Here is a 22677-nt window from a genome sequence, read left to right as displayed (position 1 = left end):
GTGCATGTATACACAAATACCAGTGGAGGCCACCTTTGACTGCATTATTTAAAATATTCATATCCAGGGCTTCCAACATTCGAGGTTTAAAGATCAAACCAATTGCCAAGGCCAGGCAACACTCAGGCGCGCATCTAAGGGGGGTGCATGGGGGCTTGCCTCCCCCCCGTAGAAGGGGGGAAAAACTTAAGAAACCCTGAACTTTTCAAAAATTTAAAAAGAAATATGCCCCCACAGTATTTTTTTTTTATTAAACCTACACTCAGTGTAAGCTTAGATTCTTTTTATATTCCCCCTTTCGTTAAAAAAATGCCTCCAAATTCGGATTTTTTAAATTTCACACATTCTTATTCAAATTGCCCCACCAGACTGAAATTTGCCCCTTTATTCAACATTGTAACCCTTGTTTTTTTTAAGAACGCCATCAAATATTTTTAATTTGCACCTAAATTTAATTTTTTTATCCCCAAAAGTTTTCTAAATCCAACCAACTTTAAAATTTACAGCTCTATCTAAAAGGCCTCTTATTTTGTTTAGATAATGCTAAAAAATTAAGCAGGTTTGCCCCCAACAAAATAATAACCCTTAGTTTAAAAAATAAGGCCTCTCTATATATTTTAAAATTGCACTCAAACAAAAAACTTTTAACCCCAAAATAAGATTAAAAATTCCCCATACGCAATATTGACCAAACTGAAAAAGCCCCCCAAAAATCAAATTTGACTCAAAAACAAAGATCTAAGATTTCCCCAAACTAAAAAAATCGCCATCCAAAAATAAAATTTTCCCCTGAAATAAAGCTTAAGATTTTTCCCACACTAATTTGCCCCAAATATAAAGATTTTCCCCGAAATTATCCTGAATTGGTAAGGTAGTTTTTTTCCTGGCCGNTTTCCCGACCCGTCTCATTTACACTTTCCAGCTTTCTTTCCTTTCCCGACCCGTCTCATTTACACTTTCCAGCTTTCTTTCCTTTCCCGACCCGTCTCATTTACACTTTCCAGCTTTCTTTCTTTTACCGACCCGTCTCATTTACACTTTCCAGCTTTCTTTTTTATAATTATTAATTAATTTTAGGACGATGATAGTTATTTTAAAATAAGCAATTGGGATTTGAGTATGTCAGATAAATATAAGTTTGGGTGCAGAAACCATATGATTTCAATGATTTCAATGAACGGCCTATTCTAGCTGAAGGTGGGGAGGGGAGAGTCTGAGTTTTCTGGAGAGGGGGTGCAAAGAGGGTGTTAAAGTATGGCCCAGGATTACCGATTAAAACGTAATGAACGAGGCAACGTGGCTGAGCCCCCTGCATAAAATTTTTTTTGCAGTTATGGTTTGAAAACAAGTAATTTGTGCTTAAAATTTATGTTACTAGCCTTAGAGGGCGCTTCGCGCCCATCTCCTAAATTAATTGTGAACATGTTCTCTTTNCAAGACAGACAGACAGACAAACAGACAGACAAGCCAAATTTATATACAGATGTAGATTGTTTTATGATTTGGAAAAACTAGTATTTTTTTATTAATTTAATGCAAATGCACTTTTCCATTGTAACTGCAGCCCCTGTAACAATAATCTCTCGGGCCATAAGATAATAGCGAGAAGCGCAGTCGTCGTCGTATATATAAATACAATAAAGACGACTTTACATTTTAATTTCTTCCATGCTTTCAAACAACTTGGATACACATAAAAGTTTTAACATAGTTAGAAGCTGTCTTTTAATGTTTAGTTGTAAACTTGTTATTTGAAAAAATGTTAGAAAACCTATTAAAATAAAATTTCCCCAAAATTACTTTTAAACATAACATGCAGAAACTCAAGCTAAAAAATGCTCTTTTTTAGATATTTGTAGGGTGAGTAAAAAACCGGTATTTTAATTTGTGTCGTCATATTTTAATGTTTTTATGCCTACAATCCAAAGCAAACTAAAATTTTGTGCAACATATCGCTAATTTCATTTTTTTACTCACCCTATATAGTTCATGAGTGATTTGCAGCTCCCACTGTATTATAAAGAAACTAAAACAAACATGAAGTTTTCATTCATAAATTTGAACCTGCTGATTGACTAACTAACATATGTAGGTCGACATTTTGATTCAGGATATTCTCACAACATGCAGGTTTAGATTAGAGATGGACATAGATGGAGATGTATGCAAAACACATTGCTATTTTTTGTTCCCTGCAACAGGCTTAACCATTGGAAATCAAAGACGACATCTAAAATCTGATGATATTTAAAATCATTTAAAATCCATTAGTGTTTTTTTATATATCAAAGATGAGACTTTAGATATGAATGTGCTCAATTTATGCTTTCTGTTTCCAAATATTCGTGATGCTCTGCAGCTGTTTCTTTCTTTCTTTCTTTGCAAAATCATTAAATACTAGGTTTTGGATCCAGCCCACTCAGGTCAAGTCGACCCACTCAATTTTACATTTTAAACCCACAAGCTTAGAACATTCCCGTGGTTCTCCCGAGATTTCCAATCAAAATTTGAGGCCTATCGGTCAAGGTGTTCCTGACATTGTGACACTTTAAAATTTCTGTTGTATAATTGATGGACGTACCTAGATCCTTTGCCTTTAATTTAACTAATTTTCATCGAAAGTATTGAAAAAGTACAAACGTTCCCAGGTCTAACCATGTGGTAAACAGGTTGCAAATATTACGATTAGCCTCGCAATAACAAAAATATATATTTTACTCGTCTAACAAAATAAACTTATTTTCCTTTCATTTTCCCTCTTTTCTAACTTATTTTTCATCTTCGTAATTTGGATTCAGTCTGCAGTGCAGACACCTATTTAGAAAGTAAGGCCATCCATTCCTTGAAGGTGAAGGGGGTGGGGAGGAAGGTAGTTAAAGAGGGCCGAGTAAACTAGTTCAAGGAAAGAAAGGTGTAGTTAAAGGAAGGGAGTACTTTTGATGAAGGTAGGCAATTAAATGGAAGAGGGTACTTTTGATGAAGGTAGGTAGTTAAAGGAAGGGGGTACTTTTGATGACGGTAGGTAGTTAAAGGAAGGGGGTACTTTTGATGGAGGTAGGTAGTTAAATGGAAGGGGGTACTTTTGATGAAGGTATGTAATTAAATGGAAGGCAGTACTTTTTATGAAGGTAGGTAATTAATTGGAAGGGGGTACTTTTGATGAAGGTATGTAATTAAATGGAAGGGCGTACTTTTGATGAAGGTATGTAATTAAATGGAAGGGGGTACTTTTGATGAAAGTATGTAATTAAATGGAAGGTGGTACTTTTGATGAAGGTAGGTAGTTAAAGGAAGGGGATATTTTTGATGAAGGTAGGTAGTTAAAGGAAGGGGGTACTTTTGATAAAGGTAGGTAGTTAAATGGAAGGGAGTACTTTTGATGAAGGTAGGTAGTCAAAGGAAAGGGGTACTTTTTATGAAGGAAGGTAGTTAAAGGAAGGGGGTGCTTTTGACGAAGGTAGGTAGTTAACTGAAGGGGTACTTTGAACGAAGGTGAAGTTGACGTGATGGGTAGTTAAAAGGAAGGATATTTGGAGTAAATAAGGGAAGCAAAGGAGATGGTTCATAAGGGAAGCAGAAAAATTGATGGAAAGGGAAGCTGAAATTTTATTAGTGAAACCCTCTAATCATATTTTAATATAAAATATCAAGGGAAAGGGGGGTGGATGAAGGGAAGTGAGGGGAAGGGGTGGATGAAGGGAAGTGAGGGGAAGAGGGGGATGAAGGGAAGGGAAACTGGAAGTATACTGGTTGAACCCTATATCTATAATAGTTGAATATAAAATATCAAGGTTTAAGATTATGCATCCGTTCTGCTCAGATTAATATCTTTACAAAGTTTACAGGACATACTTACATACACTACACAGTACACACAGTACACACATACACTACACAGTACATAGTTTATAGGACATACTTACACACACTACACAGTACACACAGTACACACATACACTACACAGTACATAGTTTATAGGACATACTTACACACATTACACAGTACACACAGTACAAACACACACTACACAGTACACACAGTACACACATACACTACACAGTACATAGTTTATAGGACATACTTACATACACTACACAGTACACACAAACAAACATACACCCACCCACCCATACATGCATATTACATACATACATACACACACCTCTACATACAAACACCCCAACCTACACTTAACATACATACATGCATATTACATATCAGCATACATACTATATATATGTAAAACAATAGGCAGGCGTCGGTGATAATAGACTGTTAGTCTGGTTGATTAATTTGCTAATTGATTGATTGATTGGACTTGTTGATTTGTTGATTAGTCTTCTTGACTCTAACACAGAAAGTTGCAAACATACATGAAAATCCGTATATTTCAAACATACAATACAATAGAATGACTGTAGATGAAATGAGAGGTTTTGGGACTTTTTTATAAGACGGACATTTACACTCACTCACGTATTGACTGTTAAATGCAATATTTGGCTTGAAATCACGGAAATTATTTAAATAATCTGAAATTTGTGTTTTAACTTTATAAGGCCATAAATTCTAATATTCTGTTGTAATTAATGTGAAACAGTATTTAAATCTTAAATCTGAGCCAATTATTCAACAGAACTGCAGAAATTAAAATAGAAGGAAATGATTAAGCTAAAAAACATGAGACACAGCACTGTAAACTAGACAGACCGAGAAGGTACAATTTTTGCGACTTTGTGACTTTGTAGTTAATCTAGTTTATATTTGTATAAAAATGTATTCTGTTAAATGTTGGAAGTGTAAAACATTTTTGTTCTTCTCACAAGGTCTTTAATTAAGAAAAGTTATGATTGAAAAAATATAAGACGTTTAATTTGCTTCAGATTACAGTTACAGGAATTGCAATTAATTTACTTTTAATGCAACATCATAAACAGATAAAATAATAATTGAGTCTTAAATATGTTTGGTAACTGGAGGCTGGAAGGAGAAACTGACTTGAAAGTTTTATATCAAACTCTTAATCTGTGTTAACACAATTTCAGTAAATATATTTATAATGTGCAACTATTTAACGGAGAAAGGTTAGGGCCACGGGTTAGGGTAAACTGTTATCCCCAGATACATGTATACTTTTTAGAACCATACAATCTCTTAATTTTAGCCTTTGTTTTAAAGAAGCAATTCGCAAAATTCTCGTTGATATTTGAGAGAAAGCTTTGCAACCTTAGAATCCATGTCATACATGCACCCATGTGCATTTTGTATGTCACCGGCCATCTGATCTATACCAAAACTAAGATTCCTTTTTAACCCTGAGCGNGTAGCTATTCATTATTTTACAGAACTTTTAACCTCGAACTTAAAATTCGCGCATTCTTTAGTTTTGGACTCTGGTCAACCTTTCCGGTCCCAGTTTGTACTGTACCTAGCTCTATGGACAGGACTTGCCGGTGCAACAAGGTTGACGCGATCAGACTTTATGCTTTATATACTAAAGGGACAGATTTGCGTGTTCTTTGATAACAGAGCCTCAACTTTTGGAAATTAGCAATTTTTGGCATTTTGATCTACTCAGAAGTTTTGATCCAACAATGTGAACTACAAGTTGTGCAATTTTCAATTTGTTGAATGAAATTCTAAGATAAAATCTGTAAAGGGGCGGTAGTGACCTTCTATTTAAAACAGTAGCATTGAAACCTTAATCTCAATTGATAACAGTTTTTATAAACAAGAAATGCGCAAGTTACATTTTTAGTGAAACCACGAATGAAAATTATCACTTTTAATGACAAAAACATATGGATATCCAATTCAGACATGGTAAAAAACGTTGTGAATCAAATATGTTAAAGGAGGGTTTCTTGAAATTAAAAAGAAACTCGTCTCTGAACTTACATTTCATTGTGAGAGGCAAAAATATACGACATTCTTTTAACTTTCTTAAAGTAACCTTTTACATATTTGAGGTTTTTTCTCTATACTCTGCTCTATCTGTTCAATCATCTAAACATTATTATTTGTTAAGATTTTGTTACTTTATCTTACTTTAGTTTCTGGATTACAGAGAGAACCAGAAAACTCAGGAACAGGAAGACGACTTTTAGACTCAATTTATGACATCAAATATGTCCAAAAACAGAAAGCAAACTAATGGCCTGCAGTGTACAGAAATTCGTTCTATGGAATAAGTAATTAATAAGTTACTAGTTTAACTATTTCCTTTGTTACAAGTTAACATCAAAAACACTTCTTTAATGTCGTCTTCCTAGTACACAATTTCATATTTCAATAACGTTAAAGTTGACTTTATTCTTTCTTGGAAGATTTGAATAAAATATCAAAATTTAATTTAGTTTAACCTCTCAACACTGTTAAAAGAAACTGTCAAACAAGAAGCATTTTCTAACAAACATTTTGTTAGAAAAAATAAAGATAATATTTTATGTATTTGTGACATTCCCTCATATTCTTTTCATAATTCTAACAAAATGTTCATAATTTTAGAGATTTTTCCAAATTTTTAATTCATGAAAATGTTACTTTCATTTTCAATATGGGCGGCCATTGATATATCCAAAAGGAATAAATTTATTCTGTCGAACTATCAAAGATATGGATTAGTGCTTTCAGGCATATCCAGAAGTTTCAGATTTCTACCTGACAGAGTTTTGATCTATCCTTCCCTGTAATCATGCTCTCCAAACAACTCCAAATATCAGATTCAACTTTTCTAAAATATTAATAATTTTCCTATCCACCTTGTTGAAAGGTGAAATGGAAAAGGCCTTACCTGTCAAAATGAAGTAAGTTGCAAGTAAGATTTAAATTAAATATGTTTTCAAATATATCTCCTCTTATTGAGACATTTTTATTTGAATATCTAATATTACCCTGGATAAATTTTCTCTTTTCATACATCACATACACAGTTGTACCAGTGTAATGTCTCATAAACTAGAGGAGCTACGAGGTCACACAGTTGTACCAGTGTAATGTCTCATAAACTAGAGGAGCTACGAGGTCACACAGTTGTACCAGTGTAATGTCTCATAAACTAGAGGAGCTACGAGGTCACACAGTTGTACCAGTGTAATGTCTCATAAACTAGAGGAGCTACGAGGTCACACAGTTGTACCAGTGTAATGNATAGTTTCATCTATATTCAGAACTGCATGACCAGCTTTAAACAGCGAAAGTTTCATTTATATTCAGAACTACATGACCAGCCCTATACAGCAATAGTTTCATCTATGTTCAGAATTGCATGAACAGCCCTAAATAGCAACAGTTTCATCTATATTCAGAACTGCATGACCAGCCCTAAACAGGAATATTTTCATCTATATTCAGAACTGCATGACCAGCCCTAAACAGCAATAGTTTCATCTATATTCAGAACTGCATGACCAGCCTTAAACAGCAAAAGTTTCATCTATATTCAGAACTGCATGACCAGCCCTAAACAGCAATAGTTTCATCTATATTCAGAACTGCATGACCACCCCTAAACAGCAATAGTTTCATTTTTATTCAGAATTGCATGACCAGCCCTAAACAGCAATAGTTTCATCTATATTCAGAACTGCATGACCAGCTTTAAACAGCGAAAGTTTCATTTATATTCAGAACTACATGACCAGCCCTATACAGCAATAGTTTCATCTTTGTTCAGAATTGCATGAACAGCCCTAAATAGCAACAGTTTCATCTATATTCAGAACTGCATGACCAGTCCTTAACAGCAATAGTTTCATTTATATTCAGAACTGCATGACCAGCCCTAAACAGCAATAGTTTTATCTTTATTCAGAACTGCATGACCTCTAGAATAGCTTGAAGGTATATAAAAGATATAACTTGAGTATTGTATGAACTCTAGAATACCTTGAAGGTATGTAAAGCGTATCTCCTGTGTAATGCATGAACTTTAGAATTTACCTTGAAGGTATATAAAGAGTATCTCCTGTGTACTGTATGAACTTTAGAATACCTTGAAGGTATATAAAGAGTATCTCCTGTGTACTGTATGAACTTTAGAATTCCTTGAAGGTATATAAAGAGTATCTTCTGTGTACTGTATGACCTCTAGAATACATTGAAGGTATATCAAGCGTATCTCCTGTGTACTAAATGAACTCTAGAATACCTTGAAGGTATATAAAGCATATCTCCTGTGTACTGTATGAACTCTAGAATACCTTGAAGGTATATAAAGCGTATCTCCTGTGTACTGTATGAACTCTAGAATACCTTGAAGGTATATAAAGCGTATCTCCTGTGTACTGTATGCACTCTAGAATACCTTGAAGGTATATAAAGCGTATCTCCTGTGTACTGTATGAACTTCAGGATTCGCTGACCATACCATTTCCTGTCTCTGATCTGTGGCAGAATATGTTGGAACCAGGATACAGATGACAGGTCCTTTATAGGAATTTTTTAGTTATATTACAGTGGTCGGCGTTTATATTAATTATATTGTTTTTTCTAAAAGTTTGCTTTTATTATTCTTTACAAAATGTATCTCTGAAGAAATGAAAAGGTAATAAACTTAATACTCATTTAATACCGAACGTTTGGTTTTGTATCGTTAATTTTTATTTCAACAAAATGTGTTAAAATTAAACTGGTGTTAAAATACTTAAAAAAATGATAGACTTTGCAACAGATGTTGTAAAGCATCTTGCATCTTTAAACTTCAAAAAAATGTTGAATGGCTAAAAAATGAAGTTTAAAGACGCCAAAAACTGCTTTTAGTATGGTCTTAACCCTTACTTCAAGAGTTGACAATTATAAAAATGTATGGTCGATTCACAACAGTATCCTTATAAAGCCTTTCATGATAAACTACGAATTAGCTATCCATGTTAACCATTTTGAAAACTGATAATTTTTGTTTCTCTACAACCATTACACTTTTACTAAAGGAAAACATTGTAGGAATGATCAGAATTTCCAATTGAAAATGAAGATATCTTTCACATTATGTATCAGATTAAGGTTTCAATGGTGCAGTTGTGAATCAGGTATGGAGGGTTGATTGAAATTACAACATAAGTCCCTTTACAGGTCTGTTCCCTTAGAAAGGGGATGCTGGCAGGATAGCGTACATACCTTTTAATAGGAACATGAAGGACGTACATACCTGTTGGTAGGAACATTAAGGACGTACATACCTGTTGGTAGGAACATGAAGGACGTACATACCTTTTGATAGGAACATGAAGGGCGTACATACCTGTTGGTAGGAACATTAAGGACGTACATACCTGTTTGTAGGAACATGAAGGACGTACATACCTGTTGATAGGAACATGAAGGACGTACATACCTGTTGGTAGGAACATTAAGGACGTACATACCTGTTGGTAGGAACATGAAGGATCACAGCTTAAAGGATTAATCTCAATGTCTTTCGGTAAAACAACCCAAAGCTTTCTTCCTGAAAGAACAGTAAAAAGTAAAAAAGTAAAGACATAATCTAAAAATGTTTTACTGAATTTAACTAAAAAACCTATTTTTAGAAATGTTTCCACGACATCAACCGTATTTAACATAAATATTTCTGTTGGATAAAGAAGTAATATGAAAAATGACATATATAATGTTTTAGATTTGTCAGTTAGAACTTTTTAAAGACGTTTTTAAGTGGTTGTGACGTTTTGATCAATTTGAAGCAACTTCACAAGTTACAAATGTCGTCTTTTATTAGTTTCTCACACAAGCTGTGAAGATCTGACCTGCCAAGAGAGTATTCCAAGCGCTGGTTAACACAGGATCAAGGTGCAAATCTGTTCCTGCAAATATAGTGAAATACATCTTAGTCATTTCACTCTCCACTAAACCCAGCAATTTATTTGGTCAGAGTACTGCAGCTATTACTGCAGTACGCACAGAAAGTCTAATTTAGGATGATTTTTTTTCTATCCAGAAAGGAGAAAACTGGGAATTTCTTAACTTTTCTCTTGCAAAAACAGCTATTTTTATGAGAGCTGATAATCAGTTATTCACCTGTAGCTGATACGAATCCATTACTAATCAGTTTTTCACCTGATAACTAAATCCATTGATAATCACTATTAACCTGTAATAGGTGATAGCTATCCGTTGATAATCAGTTATTCTGCTGTATTAAGGGAGCTGATAGCTATCCAATGAAATTCAGTTATTCACCTGTATTAGAAGAACTGATAGCTATCCATTGATGATCATTTATTCACATGTATTAACTGATAGCTAGATCTATTGATAATCAGTTATTCACCTGTATTAGCTGATAACTAGTTCTAATAATAATCAGTTATTCACCTGTATTAGGAGAGGTAGCAATCAGTTATTCACCTGTATTGACTGATAACTAGATCCATTGTAAATCAGTTATTCACCTGTATTAGGAGAGGCAGCAATCAGTTATTCACCTGTTTTAGATGATAACTAGATCCATTGATAATTAGTTATTCACCTGTATTAGCTGATAGCTATCCATTGATAATCAGTTATTCACCTGTATTAGCTGATAGCTATGCAATGATAATAAGGTATTCACCTGTATTAGGGGAGCTGATAGCTATTCACTGATTATCAGTTAATCACCTGTATTAAGGGAGCTAATACCTTTCCATTGAAAATCAGTTGTTCACATGTATGAGGAGTGCTGATAGCTATCCATTCCCCTGTCATAGCTGATATCTATCTAATGATAATAAGTTATTCACCTCATTTAGCTGATAACTATCCAATGATAATTAGTTATTCACCTGTATTAAGAGAGCTGATAGCTTTTCATTGATAATCAGATATTCACCTGTAATAGCTGATAGCCATCCAATGATAATCTGTTTTTCACCCGTATAGGAGAACTGACCCCTCCATTGATGATCAGTTATTAACCTGTATTAGCTATCCACTGATAATCAGGTATTCACCTGGGTATTAAGAGAGCTGACAGCTATCTATTGATAATCCGATATTCACCTGTATTAGGAGAGCTGATAGATATCTATTGATAATCTGCAGGTATTCACCTGTATTAGGAGAGCTGATAGCTATCTATTGATAATCAGGTATTCACCTGTATTAGGAGAGCTGATAGCTATCTATTGATAATCAGGTATTCACCTGTATTAGAAGAGCTGATAGCTATCCACTGATAATCAGTTAGAACACCACAGCTCTTAAACAAGTCTTCAGGTATGCTCCAAGGAACTAAAAGATCAATTATTCTAAAACTTTGATTTTCGGAGGACAAAAGGATTATTTGGTATTTCTAAGCCTTGAGACCTTAGCTCCTGAAATGAACATCTTAGCTTATTAGCTAAAAGCTCGGAAAATTATAACAAGAAATCATTATAATTTTTTAGTCGCACTTATTAGTCATAAAAAGACAAAATATGAAGAAACTTATCTTATAAAAGTTTTAAAAGTGTATCTTTTGGCAATATTGCTACTATACATGACAACGATCGTTTGCTGTCCAATTTTGATCTGTAGTTCATTGAATGAAAGAAACATTAGTTTTATTTTAATAACGCATTGCGGCATTGGCACATAATGTATTTTTATGGAAATGCACTTTACTCTATTGTTTTTAAACTTTTAAATTTTTTTTTGTCAAAGTAATATATTTTTAATATCAAACAATTTTATCCTTAAAGAAATTTACAAAAATTAGTAAGCATTGATTTTTTGTAGAAATGTCAAATATAAAATCTATTTATTAATTGTGTCAAAAACAAAGTTTAAACCAAAATTTAAAATACCTTTGTAATGACTCATCAGCTCCAGTTTATCTAAATTCTCACTATTAGCTGCATCAAGGGGGGAGGTGGGGTTACGGTAGCACGATGAGTTCTCTTAATGCCTCAGTTTTCATTTTAAGTAAAAGTGAAATCCCGTTCATAAATTTATCCTTGAATGGATCCTGTAATCCCGCAAGATGTCGTCTTTGTTACAGAGAGTATTTTGGAAGAAAACAAATATTTTATAGTAAAAGCACAAGAAAGCACAGGGGTTTCGGGATAATCTAAATATATAAATAGATTCCAACAGCCATATAGAACAGATTTAGGAGCTCCATCAGCACCCCAAAACGTTGATATAGTCAGAGAAGCGTGTTGAAAAATCCTATTTTAAAATTTATCAATGAAAAAACGGGTTTTTCGTCCGAAATTATTATCTAAAAGATAATATTTAAACAACTTAGAGACTTTTCTTCAAAAAAAATAATTTGACATAAATAAGAGGTTCATGGAATAAATGTATTTTTGCTTACCCCACTGTGTGTGTGTGTTTGGGGGGGGGCGGTAGGGATCAGACTGAGACAAATATAGTTTGTGATGAGAAATCAGTTCCTTTAAACTAAAATATTAAAGATAAACTAATAATGGTCCCTGATGGAGTAGATGAATTAGTTTCTTTTCTCAACCTGGACGTTCGCTCTGCCAACGGATCAAAAATACGAATTACTGAATTGTTCTTTAACATTTCTAGTACCTAGGATAGAAAGGTACTGTCAGCAAGATATCCAATGTGGCATCTTTATCTCTCTTAGTCTGCTTTTTATCCTACCTTAATTGTTTTAATTCTCCACTCTTTTTCTTTTTCTTTCCTTACCTTTACCCCCTTTCCCTTTGGTTTCCATTTCTCTCCCAATCCTTCCCCTTTCCGTTTTTTTATCCCTTTATACCTCCTTCTTTCATCCTGTCTTTATTTCCTTACTTTCCCCCTTTCCTTGTTTTATTTTTACCTCCTTCCTCTCCTCTACTTAGTTTTTATATCCACCCTCCCCTTTTCTGAGATTTATCCAATGTTACCTCTTTCCCTCTCCTAGGTTTCCCCTGCTCCTGTATATCTACCTCCTTCCATCTCCTAGGTTTCCCCTGCTCCTTTATCTACCTCCTTCCCTCTCCTTGGTTTCCTCTGCTCCTGTATATCTACCTCCTTCCCTCTCCTAGGTTTCCTCTGCTCCTGTATTTCTACCTCCTTCCATCTCCTAGGTTTCCCTTGCTCCTGTATATCTACCTCCTTCCATGTCCTAGGCTTCCCCTGCTCCTGTATATCTACCTCCTTCCATGTCCTAGGTTTCCCCTGCTCCTGTATATCTACCTCCTTCCATGTCCTAGGTTTCCCCTGCTCCTGTATATCTACCTCCTTCCCTCTCCTAGGTTTCCTCTGCTCCTGTATATCTACCTCCTTCCATCTCCTAGGTTTCCACTGCTCCTGTATATCTACCTCCTTCCCTCTCCTAGGTTTCCCTTGCTCCTTTATCTACCTCCTTCCCTCTCCTAGGTTTTCCCTGCTCCTTTATCTACCTCCTTCCCTCTCCTAGGTTTCCCCTGCTCCTTTATCTACCTCCTTCCCTCTCCTAGGTTTCCCCTGCTCCTGTATATCTACCACATCTCCATTCTTCGTTGCAAAGTTCGTTATCCAGTCCTGAACAATCAACAGTAGAAGATGTTAATTGAACAGTCAAATTTAAGATACAGAGTGTCCCACGAAACATGACAGTTGGTAAATAGTCTTGAATGTCGTCTTCCATACACTGTATTAGATATTAAAGGCTGTTTGCAGTTTTTTTCGTTTAACAAATCTTTTGCTCAAATATATTTTATTTTGAATTTAATTTTACTATAATAAGACTCATATATAGTATTTCTATTATTGTCTTTGGTATAAAGTAACTTAATAATTTATGAAAGATGACATTCTAAATTGTTTACCAACAGTCATGTTTCGTGGGACACCCTGTAGAAAAAAGACGAATGTCACTGAAATAAAAGTTTAAGTTACCATTTGAAAAGGACATTTTAATTTTTAAATGGAAGGTCATCTAAGTAAAATTACTCCTGCATTTCTTTAAAAAGTTATTTTAAACCTTTATAAAAAAAAAACACGAGTTAAAACCTTTTCTCCATCCTCTATTTCCAGCAAGCCCTTTACTGTCCAACCTTTTGCTTTCCAATCCTTGGTACATCCTTCCAGAATACTTGGACTATTAAATCTGAAATTTAAATGATTAAAATAAAAATAAAAAAAAATAAAAAAAGTTTTATTTCAGAATGACATGGTATTGCAACATAGCTTTTGTTCCGAACGTTTTTTACATATATGTTTTGAATTTTAAGGTAAACTAGGTAATTATGTGAAGTTTTCTTTAATAGCTTTGGATTAAAAAATCGTTTTTGGACTTGAAACAAAAAAATCAGAACACACATTGTAAAATATTAAAATAATGTGTTATAATTATTTTTGAATATTGAGATCAAGTGTGATTTAACTGTTGATTTCAATAATAAAAATATGTAGACATTTTTTTTTTTTACTTTTTTAGAACTAATGATTTAGTAAGTAGTAAATAATAAATACAGGGTTACTCACAAAGGATAAGAGTCAAAGAGAATAGAATATATATTAGAGTGGAATTTACTAGAAAAAAGTGTAAAACGGCCGTTTTGTTGTACTGTTTCCATACTGCAGGTGTACTTCACATATTTATGCTATTTAACCTTTTGGGCCCTGGAACATCATTTTATAGAAAATCTAAAATTAATATTAAAAGAAAACCAACGAAATAGGCTGGTTTCATAATTGACCAATGATCATTTCACATAGACTGTATGCCTTTCACTTTAAAAACGATGAGATTTTCCGTTATAACTACAAATCAAGTGATGTTTTTTATTCACCTAATTCATTATAAAGTTTATTTAACAGCTTTAAAAAATTCGCAATTGAAATGAATAGTCTAGGGAACATACTGTATTAATGTACTCTACTGCATATAATTTGTGAACATTTACATGATTTGTACACTTTGAACTCCCTTTCAGACTAAAAGGGACTGAAAAAATTCATACCGGGAGATTCTTTAAGTTCCACTCTAACATATATTCTATTCTCTTTGATAAGAGTTTAGATTCAACTTATGGAAAGAAAGAGGGTCAAATTAAATCTTCAAATATTCTCATCCTTTGTGTTTGCTAACATTTTTAACCTGATAAACGAATCCCTAAATGTTTCTGCTCCAATATTACAGGGTATCCGGTGAATATCCCCATCTGTTAATAAAAACATCAATATGTAAAGTAAGAACCAGGAATAGGAAGACGACTTTTAGACTTAAGTTATGACTTTAAATAGTCCAATAAACATAAACGACAGTAACTGTGCCATGTAAACAATAAACAATAAAATTTAATAAGTTACTATAGCAAAATTTGGCTTAGAAACAACATCAAATAAACTTTAATATTGCTTTAATGTCGTCTTCCTTGTCTACAGTTACCGGGTTCTCACTGTGTAATATATGTATATATATATAAAGAAATGTAAAAAAACAAAATATTTCCCTTCCTTTTTGAAATCCTTCAGCAAGTTTTTCCAGGCTCACTGAATCTGCTTCAACCTTTAAATAAATTTAATATTTTGTTACAACTTTATATTTTTATTCTCCGACTAGAGATGGCCGTGTTCGGCTTTTTTCATTTCGTTCATTTAACGTTCGCGAACGACCCATTTAAAAAGCTTGTTCCTAAAATTGTTTATTCATTAAACAAAAACAATCGATTTTTCAAATCTTTCTGAAAATATTCGCGTTCGATAAAAAAAACGATATTTTTTCTTCATGGTTTCATTCGTTCTCAAAAATTTAGTGTCGTCTTCGTATTCGACATTTGTATTAGTCCCACTGCAAATATTACAACAAACAAAATTCACCTGTGGACAACATCTATTAATATTCTTATAAGCATCAAATCCAGAAAATCTTTCGTCCTTTTAAAAAAAAGGTTGAAAATAAAACTTTCTTTATTTGTTTAAAAAATCGAATATTTTACCTCCTCCATAGTTCTAGGAAGTTCCAAGCGTAATTCAGTTTCGTATTTTTCACTTTTAACCAACTAGGAAAATTCAGCTAAGAATTAAGTACAATCGTTATATGTATCAAACCAATAAAGATAGCTTTTTATTTAAATTTCGATTTCTAGCAAGATTTAAAACACTTAAACGTTGTCAATTAACAAATTATCTTAGTTGTCTTGTAAACTTAATAAAAATTCGTCTTTACTGTAATGATATAATCGCTGACCACTGCAAAGGAGGAGAATTTTACCTCATCCAAATTAACCCGTTGCAGTATAAAACTCTTTCCTAGAAAATTAATTGATGAAATCAGTTTTAAAATGTCGTGTTAGTTGTACCTGTTTCCAGTGAACTGCCAATTCCTGCGCATTTCTTTCTCAAATTGATGCATTTCCTCCTTGTAATCTCGATATCATCGAAAATCTCCATGATAAAAAATAAAAGAAAATAATGATTTACAATATTTTTTTTCGATGACTTATGATGATTATACTTTTAGTCGAACATTTTTGCAGTAAAAAAACTTCCAAAATCCAAGTAATTATGCAAAGCGATAACATTTACTCTTATACGTGGTAGGCAATAATATTAATATAATGAAGACGACTTTTTTATTTAATTTTTTAGTGTTAACAAGTTTTTTTCGATTTACAAGTTTACAAGTTATCGAAGAGAAGCTTTTTCAAATAACAGCTTCTCTTTGTTATCATTTAATTGTGTATCCATGCAGTTTAAAATCATGATATAAATAAAAATTGAAACCAAAAGTCGTCTTCATTGTTTTGCTATAATCGCCTACCACCGTACCATATTTTGCTTCATCGGAATGAATATAAATATTTTACGTTTTAAATATTCAAAAAATTAACATTTTACCTGAGGTATTTTTTTAGATTTTCCCTCCAGATTTTTAAAAATATCAAGCGCGTCTCTAAATTCAAGATGAGTTAAAGACTTTTTATTCACTGTTTTCATGATTATAAATAAACTTGAAAGTACGTATAATGATAATCTTTATCTATAAATACACTAATTTCTTGTCCTTGTGTTTGTCTGTCCGTTTGTATCCAATAAACGTCACGTCAAAACAGCCGAACCGATCGGGCCCAATGACTCCAGGGAATGTTTATGGATGCTCAAAAATGGTCTCAAAAATATTTCGATTTTTGTAAAATTTTGAAAATTCTTGAGAAAAAAATTACTATATCCGCAAACTTTTTTGTTATTGTTTTAAATGTGCAACCAATCTCACATTGGAGAATACATAGCAAGAGCGCATTAAATGGTGTCTTAAAATTTATTGAAAAATTTAAGACAGTTGTAATGCTTCATCATTCGTTTGCACAAAAAGAAAGATGTTGAGATGTTCGCAGTTTTAAAAGGTTGAATACGATTTATGAAAATATATCCAAATTTCATTGTAGAGTCATACGTTTTTTTGATAATTCTTAAGAAACTGCTTTTTATTTTTAATTCAAGGTAAACTAATAGCCCTGAAATAGAAAGGACAGCAATTGATATCCATGGTATAAAACTCGTTTTTCCTCGGCATTTGATCTTATGTTGAGAATACGACATTATTGTCATATAATTTAATCTTATATTTGGTATTCATTGTACAAAGAGCAGATGCTCAATCATAGGCGGTTTCAAGGGGGGGGTGGCAGTCCATTACCCCCCCCTGAGTGAAATTAGGGGGGGGTGTACCCCCCCCTGGATTTTTACAAATCATTTCTCATTTAAAGTATAGTTTTTATTTATTCTGTATAAATAATAAAGTTTACTTGAAAGTGACAATGAAAATAAACTTTATGAAATGATATCAATTATCATGTTCCTACATATTATATCTATCCAGCCTCCTCCATTAAATACATCCGTACTTTTCCGAGTACGCGGCATAACTCAGAATTATGCGCAATTAAAACCAAAACTTTGTGATTCAAATACTGCTCGCTCAATGCAGTGCTCTCACTAGTCACCAGTTTGGCAGTTTATAATGTGAAATATCTTTGATATTTTTTTTATATGAACGTCAACACTATATGGAAAATCAAAATTTATATGTTTTACTTTTAATTTACTGACATCATGACCATGAACTGAGACAAAATTTTTATCTTTGCATTTTCAGATAACATGAAACGAAACAACCCTAGTAGTAGTAACACCACGTCCACACAGTCTCAAAAGTCAATATTAGACTTTTTTTCTTCCAACCATGTTCAGCTTACCCCAGCTAAAAAACTAAGGTTCAATATATTTCACTTATCTATTNTGCGGAGCATTAAAATCACATCTTTACAGTCATTTACCGTTTTCATAAAGTAAACTCTAGCAGACATAATAATTTTTTGGCTTTTGAAATTAGGTATTAACAATGCTAATTCATATTAAAGACGATATTCAATTCGTCACTGAATTCCCATGTTTATTGGGACACCCTGAATAGTCTTAGATTTCAGAATCATGAAAATACTTCTTGTTATCTTTCATCTTCGTTACAAGAAGGAAAATTAAAAGGAAAATTTACCTGCGAGTCTTTAGGTCCCTGAAAATACATTGAAATTGAAATTAATACAGAATAAGTATATCTGTATATTAGTTTAATCAATTGTATTGAACCAAGGGGCGTAAAAAGAAAGTTTCCAGGGAGGATTAACCATTTCACCTTCCCCGTCCTTTGGGGTCTACATAACCCCTGGGAAACTATAGTTTTCACTTAGAAAAGAAGGGGGGGGGGGCGGCTCAGACCCCACCCATTGTGCTCTCGTGCGGGTCTATAATATACACTACTCCTGATTAAAGATTAAAAATATAACCTTAAACGTGAATCCTCCACATGTAGGATCTTTATCACATATAGACTGCGCCTGCTCAATGGAAAATCTTCCATTCAATCTGAATATAAAAAACGATTAATTTCGGCCACTTTTTTGCTTGTTTCTGTTTCTGAGGTGTAAGTCCAAGACAGAAAATTAGATAAATCTAAAGTTTTAATCTGCTATTCATGAAACAATCTTTTCTTCGCTAAAAGTTAATAATTCAGAATGGAATTTGGGTGTGAAAGAATAATGGCAGAATGTACTACATTGCTCCAATAATAACCTTGGGGAATCGGATATGTTATTAGATATAAAAGGTCAAATTATTATCTGTAAAGCAAAAATGTAAACAAAAAATTCCAGTTACTTGTCGTATTCCATTTGCCCTTCTCTGATCCGTCCCACATGAAATGAGCCTATATATAAAAATATATAAATATATAAAAAGCGTCAAAAACTTTAATTTTTGGATTTAAAAGTTTTTTAGGAACCAAATAAGTAGCAAAACAAGATAAAGCTTTGATCCACATGTGCTATATATCTTTATGTTTAATAAATTCAATCAATCTCAATTTAAGAGAAAGTTTTTTTCTTCTCAAATATATTTAAGCCTTGCCTAGAAAAGTAAAATTTTAAAAGTAAAAATAAACATGAGACACATCAGTTGTACAGTGCAAACAGAGACCATTTCATATACAAGTGATTTAATAAGTTACTTGTAAAACTATTTGCTTAATTTTTAATTTAATGTCGTCTTTTTATTTTAGAGTTGTATATGATTGATGTTATGAAGCACAAATTTTTACCCGTAGCTAAAAAAATTAATTATTTAGCGAAATTTATCTGACTACACTACACCATGTCTGTGTTCCTAGTTCATTGTACTTTTAGATATCATGAATTGAGTCCAAAAGTTCTTTTCCTGTTCTCGAGATTTATGGGTGTCACTTGATATAGTAACTTTATATCCGTCTGTACCTTTCTGGACTGAACCCAAAGTAAAACTTTTCAGTGTAATTATTACTGTGAATATCAATGGAAGTTTAATCATCTTACTGATTAAAATCTGAAATAAAACTTATTTTTTGTTTGACTCATAAAAATTCAAACAGCAACCCTCAATTTATAGACTGGCATACCTGATTCACAACGGTACCCTTGATACCTTAATCTGATCAATAATTTGGAAGACAACGTCGTTTTTCTTGCTTGAAAATTGTTTTATTTTAAAATTTTCTCCATTGATTTAAACGCAAGAAATGCGCAAGCCTCTTTCGCAGAGAAACCAAAATTGAAAAAATAACAGTTTCCAAAAACAAAATTATGGATATCTCATTCATAATTGATTTTACACACTTTTTTACGGTTCCTCTTTTGAATCTGACATGGAATAATAAGAAATTACATTTACGGACAGTAAAGGTATAAAAGTAAAAATAGTATTTAAGTATATATATTTAAATTTACTAACATTATTACATGGTTAGGTTTATTTTTATTCTTTTTTTAGTCAGTGTTGATATTTCAAAATATGGAGAGAAAAAACTGTTCGCTATTTAAGCAAAAACTTTTAATAACTGATGAATTGTTCCAACCTCAGGTCAGCAGAAACAAGTGTATTTTATTTTGATTGAAAATAATAATTTTAACTTTTCTATTGAATTTACTTTTTAATCCCGTTTCCTGCTCTTTGTGAAGAAAAATAATATGAAACAAATTATACAAGTCACGATTTTATGTGAATTAGAGACTAGAGAATACAGTGATAACCAGAAAACTCTGGAATAGGAAGTCGACTTTTAGACTTAAGTTATGACTTTAAATATTCCAATGAACATGAGGCACAGCAATGGTGCAGTGTAAACAGATCAATTTCACTTAATAACTTACTTATAAAGCTATTTGCTTTGTAACAACATCCTATACACTTCAGTATTTCTTAATTGTCGTCTTCCTATTCTACAGTTTTCTGATTATCACTGACTAAAAACTGGAGACTCGTCAATTGAGACTAGAGACTAGAGACTAGAGACCAGAAACTGGATACTTGATACTTGAGAATAGAAACTGGACACTTGAGACTTCAGACTTGAGACTAGAGACTGGATACTGGAGACAGGAGACTTGGGACTAGAGACTAGAGACTAGAGACTAGAGACTGGAGACTAGAGACTAGAGACTGCATTTAACGTTCGGCTCCTGGNATACAATATACATTAAATACAATATACATTAAATACAATATACATTAAATACAATAAGTTCTTAATACAGAGGGTTCCATTAACATGCAAATATTTATAAAAAACAAACAATATACATTAAATACAATAAGTTCTTAATACAGAAGGTTCCATTAACATGCAAATATTTATAAAAAAAACAATATACATTAAATACAATAAGTTCTTAATACAGAAGGTTCCATTAACATGCAAATATTTATAAAAAAACCAATATACATTAAATACAATAAGTTCTGAATACAGAGGGTTCCATTAACATGCAAATATTTATATAAAACAATATGTTCTCTTTAGCCTTTATTCTCTTAATTTTATAAAGGAACTGATCTTATGCTACAAACTTTGTTTTTCTCATCTTTGCAACGTAATATCGTAGATCTTTGATATTTTAAACTATGAATTCTGCTAGATCAAATAGTTTGTTTGAAATATAAAAAATTTACACCATCAGTTGTAACAAAGATTTCGAGATTTGAAAATTCGAGTATGTGGTAAAAACACATAAATGTTTAAAATTCGCAAAAAAAAAAATTTTCAAAATTTTCCGAATAACTTTCCGCTTTTTTTTAGTGGTTAATTGTGTTGCAGAAAAGCATAATAATAATAATAATAATAATTGTAAATCTCTATTTTATCAGAATTATCAATCAACGTTTAATTTTCTTCAAACCTTTTTTTTAAAAAACATTTCTCTAGGTAGTTAAAAAAAATGCCATTTTGGGATAAAAAAGAAGAATTTGATGAAGTCCGAAATCGATTTGAAGACCAAGAAGACACAATCAAGTAAGTTTTTTTTGTATGATTGACAAGAGGGATCCTACAGAACCTCCCCACCCCACACACACCTATGATGAACAGGATAGATGAAGGAGTTCAATAAATAATAATTAATAATTTGACAAAGAAATTGAGTCTTTGCCACAAAATCGGACTTTCTAATATCTATATCTCGCAACCAAATGTTGGAGACCTTAAATATATTTCAAACTATGAATTCTGCTAAATCTATATATATACATTGTTAGGTTGCAAAAGATTGGTGAAATTAATTCATACTGAAATAATGTTTGTTTCAGTGATTTGAAGGATAGTATTGAGGCTCAGAAGACTGACTTAGAGGACCTTCAAGCTAAACTAGGATTGCATACTATTTTTAGAATAATTTTTTAGAGGACCTTCAAGCTAAACTAGGATTGCAAACTATTTTTAAAATAATTTTTTGCAATTTATAATTTTTCATTAAAATTTTTATCAATACTTTTACTACAGAGATAACCATAAAGTTGTGAAATAAGAAGTCGACATTAGAGCAATATTTGGTCCATTTGACGTTATTACAAAGCTAACAGCTTTACTAGTTAGTTTATTACTGTATAAAATATTGCAATAATATATGAACACTTTACAGATGAGATGAGTCAGGAATTTACATGATTAGAACTTTTGAACTCCTATAGCACAGAGAAATTGTTTCCATGGCCGGAGTCACGCGGATTAAACGGTTCTGTCAATATTTCAGAAAGCTGTGACTTTTGATCAGAATTTGACCCCTTATACATAATTTGATAGCCTTTTTTTCTGAAATAATTTTTTATTGGCATATGCATTTTGAATAAAAAAGCATAAAATATAAAAATCTGTAAGTTTAAAGAGTGTTGAATTATAGACCAAAACACGTTTGATTTCAACTGACTGTGAGTTAATTAAATCAACATCAGAGAAACCGCTCAAGAAAGAAAGACAA

The 22677-nt window shown here is 32.5% G+C and overlaps 1 protein-coding gene and 1 long non-coding RNA gene across 7 annotated transcripts; both read right to left on the bottom strand.

The window, feature by feature from the left end:
• Positions 1–7343: 7343 nt before the first annotated feature.
• Positions 7344–16959, bottom strand: LOC111715192 (bifunctional arginine demethylase and lysyl-hydroxylase PSR). Of its 6 annotated transcripts, none has more exons than XM_023490473.1 (16): positions 16739–16959; positions 16201–16285; positions 16113–16150; positions 15838–15900; positions 15719–15775; positions 15362–15407; positions 14997–15066; positions 13907–14003; positions 13355–13435; positions 12394–12496; positions 11764–11793; positions 11123–11209; positions 9745–9801; positions 9367–9446; positions 8307–8428; positions 7349–7462 (listed from the first exon to the last, which is right to left on the bottom strand). In XM_023490473.1, the coding sequence occupies exons 1-16, from the start codon at positions 16835–16837 to the stop codon at positions 7417–7419; spliced, it is 1161 nt and encodes a 386-aa protein (XP_023346241.1). In that variant the 5' UTR covers positions 16838–16959; the 3' UTR covers positions 7349–7416. The 6 variants fall into 6 exon arrangements, with proteins under 6 accessions (XP_023346245.1, XP_023346243.1, XP_023346244.1 ...); XM_023490472.1 differs by having other exon boundaries at positions 7402–7462; positions 14997–15060; positions 15356–15407; XM_023490475.1 differs by lacking the exon at positions 15719–15775 and having other exon boundaries at positions 7346–7462.
• Positions 16960–18384: 1425 nt separating this feature from the next.
• LOC111715197 (uncharacterized) lies at positions 18385–19817 on the bottom strand. Its single transcript, XR_002768183.1, has 4 exons — positions 19666–19817; positions 19055–19103; positions 18685–18763; positions 18385–18413 (listed from the first exon to the last, which is right to left on the bottom strand). It is a non-coding gene; the product is annotated as an uncharacterized LOC111715197 (long non-coding RNA).
• Between the last annotated feature and the right edge of the window lie 2860 nt (positions 19818–22677).

Source organism: Eurytemora carolleeae, unplaced genomic scaffold (genome assembly GCF_000591075.1).
Source record: "Eurytemora carolleeae unplaced genomic scaffold, Eaff_2.0 scaffold1722, whole genome shotgun sequence".
Lineage (NCBI taxonomy): Eukaryota > Metazoa > Arthropoda > Copepoda > Calanoida > Temoridae > Eurytemora > Eurytemora carolleeae.
The sequence above is the reverse complement of the archived record's forward strand: the minus strand, read 5'-3'. Positions and strand labels throughout refer to the sequence as shown.

Bases quoted from the DNA above. Each gene is read 5' to 3' on its own strand.
- LOC111715192 (XM_023490473.1), bottom strand. From the start codon at position 16,837: ATGAAAACAGTGAATAAAAAGTCTTTAACTCATCTTGAATTTAGAGAC. The intron at 15,067-15,361 runs AAAAAGGAAGGG...TGATGTTTTTAT, and splicing joins AAAACTTGCTGAAGGATTTC to TAACAGATGGGGATATTCAC. The intron at 8,429-9,366 runs GTATGTACGTCC...ATTCCTATAAAG, and splicing joins CTTCATGTTCCTACCAACAG to GACCTGTCATCTGTATCCTG.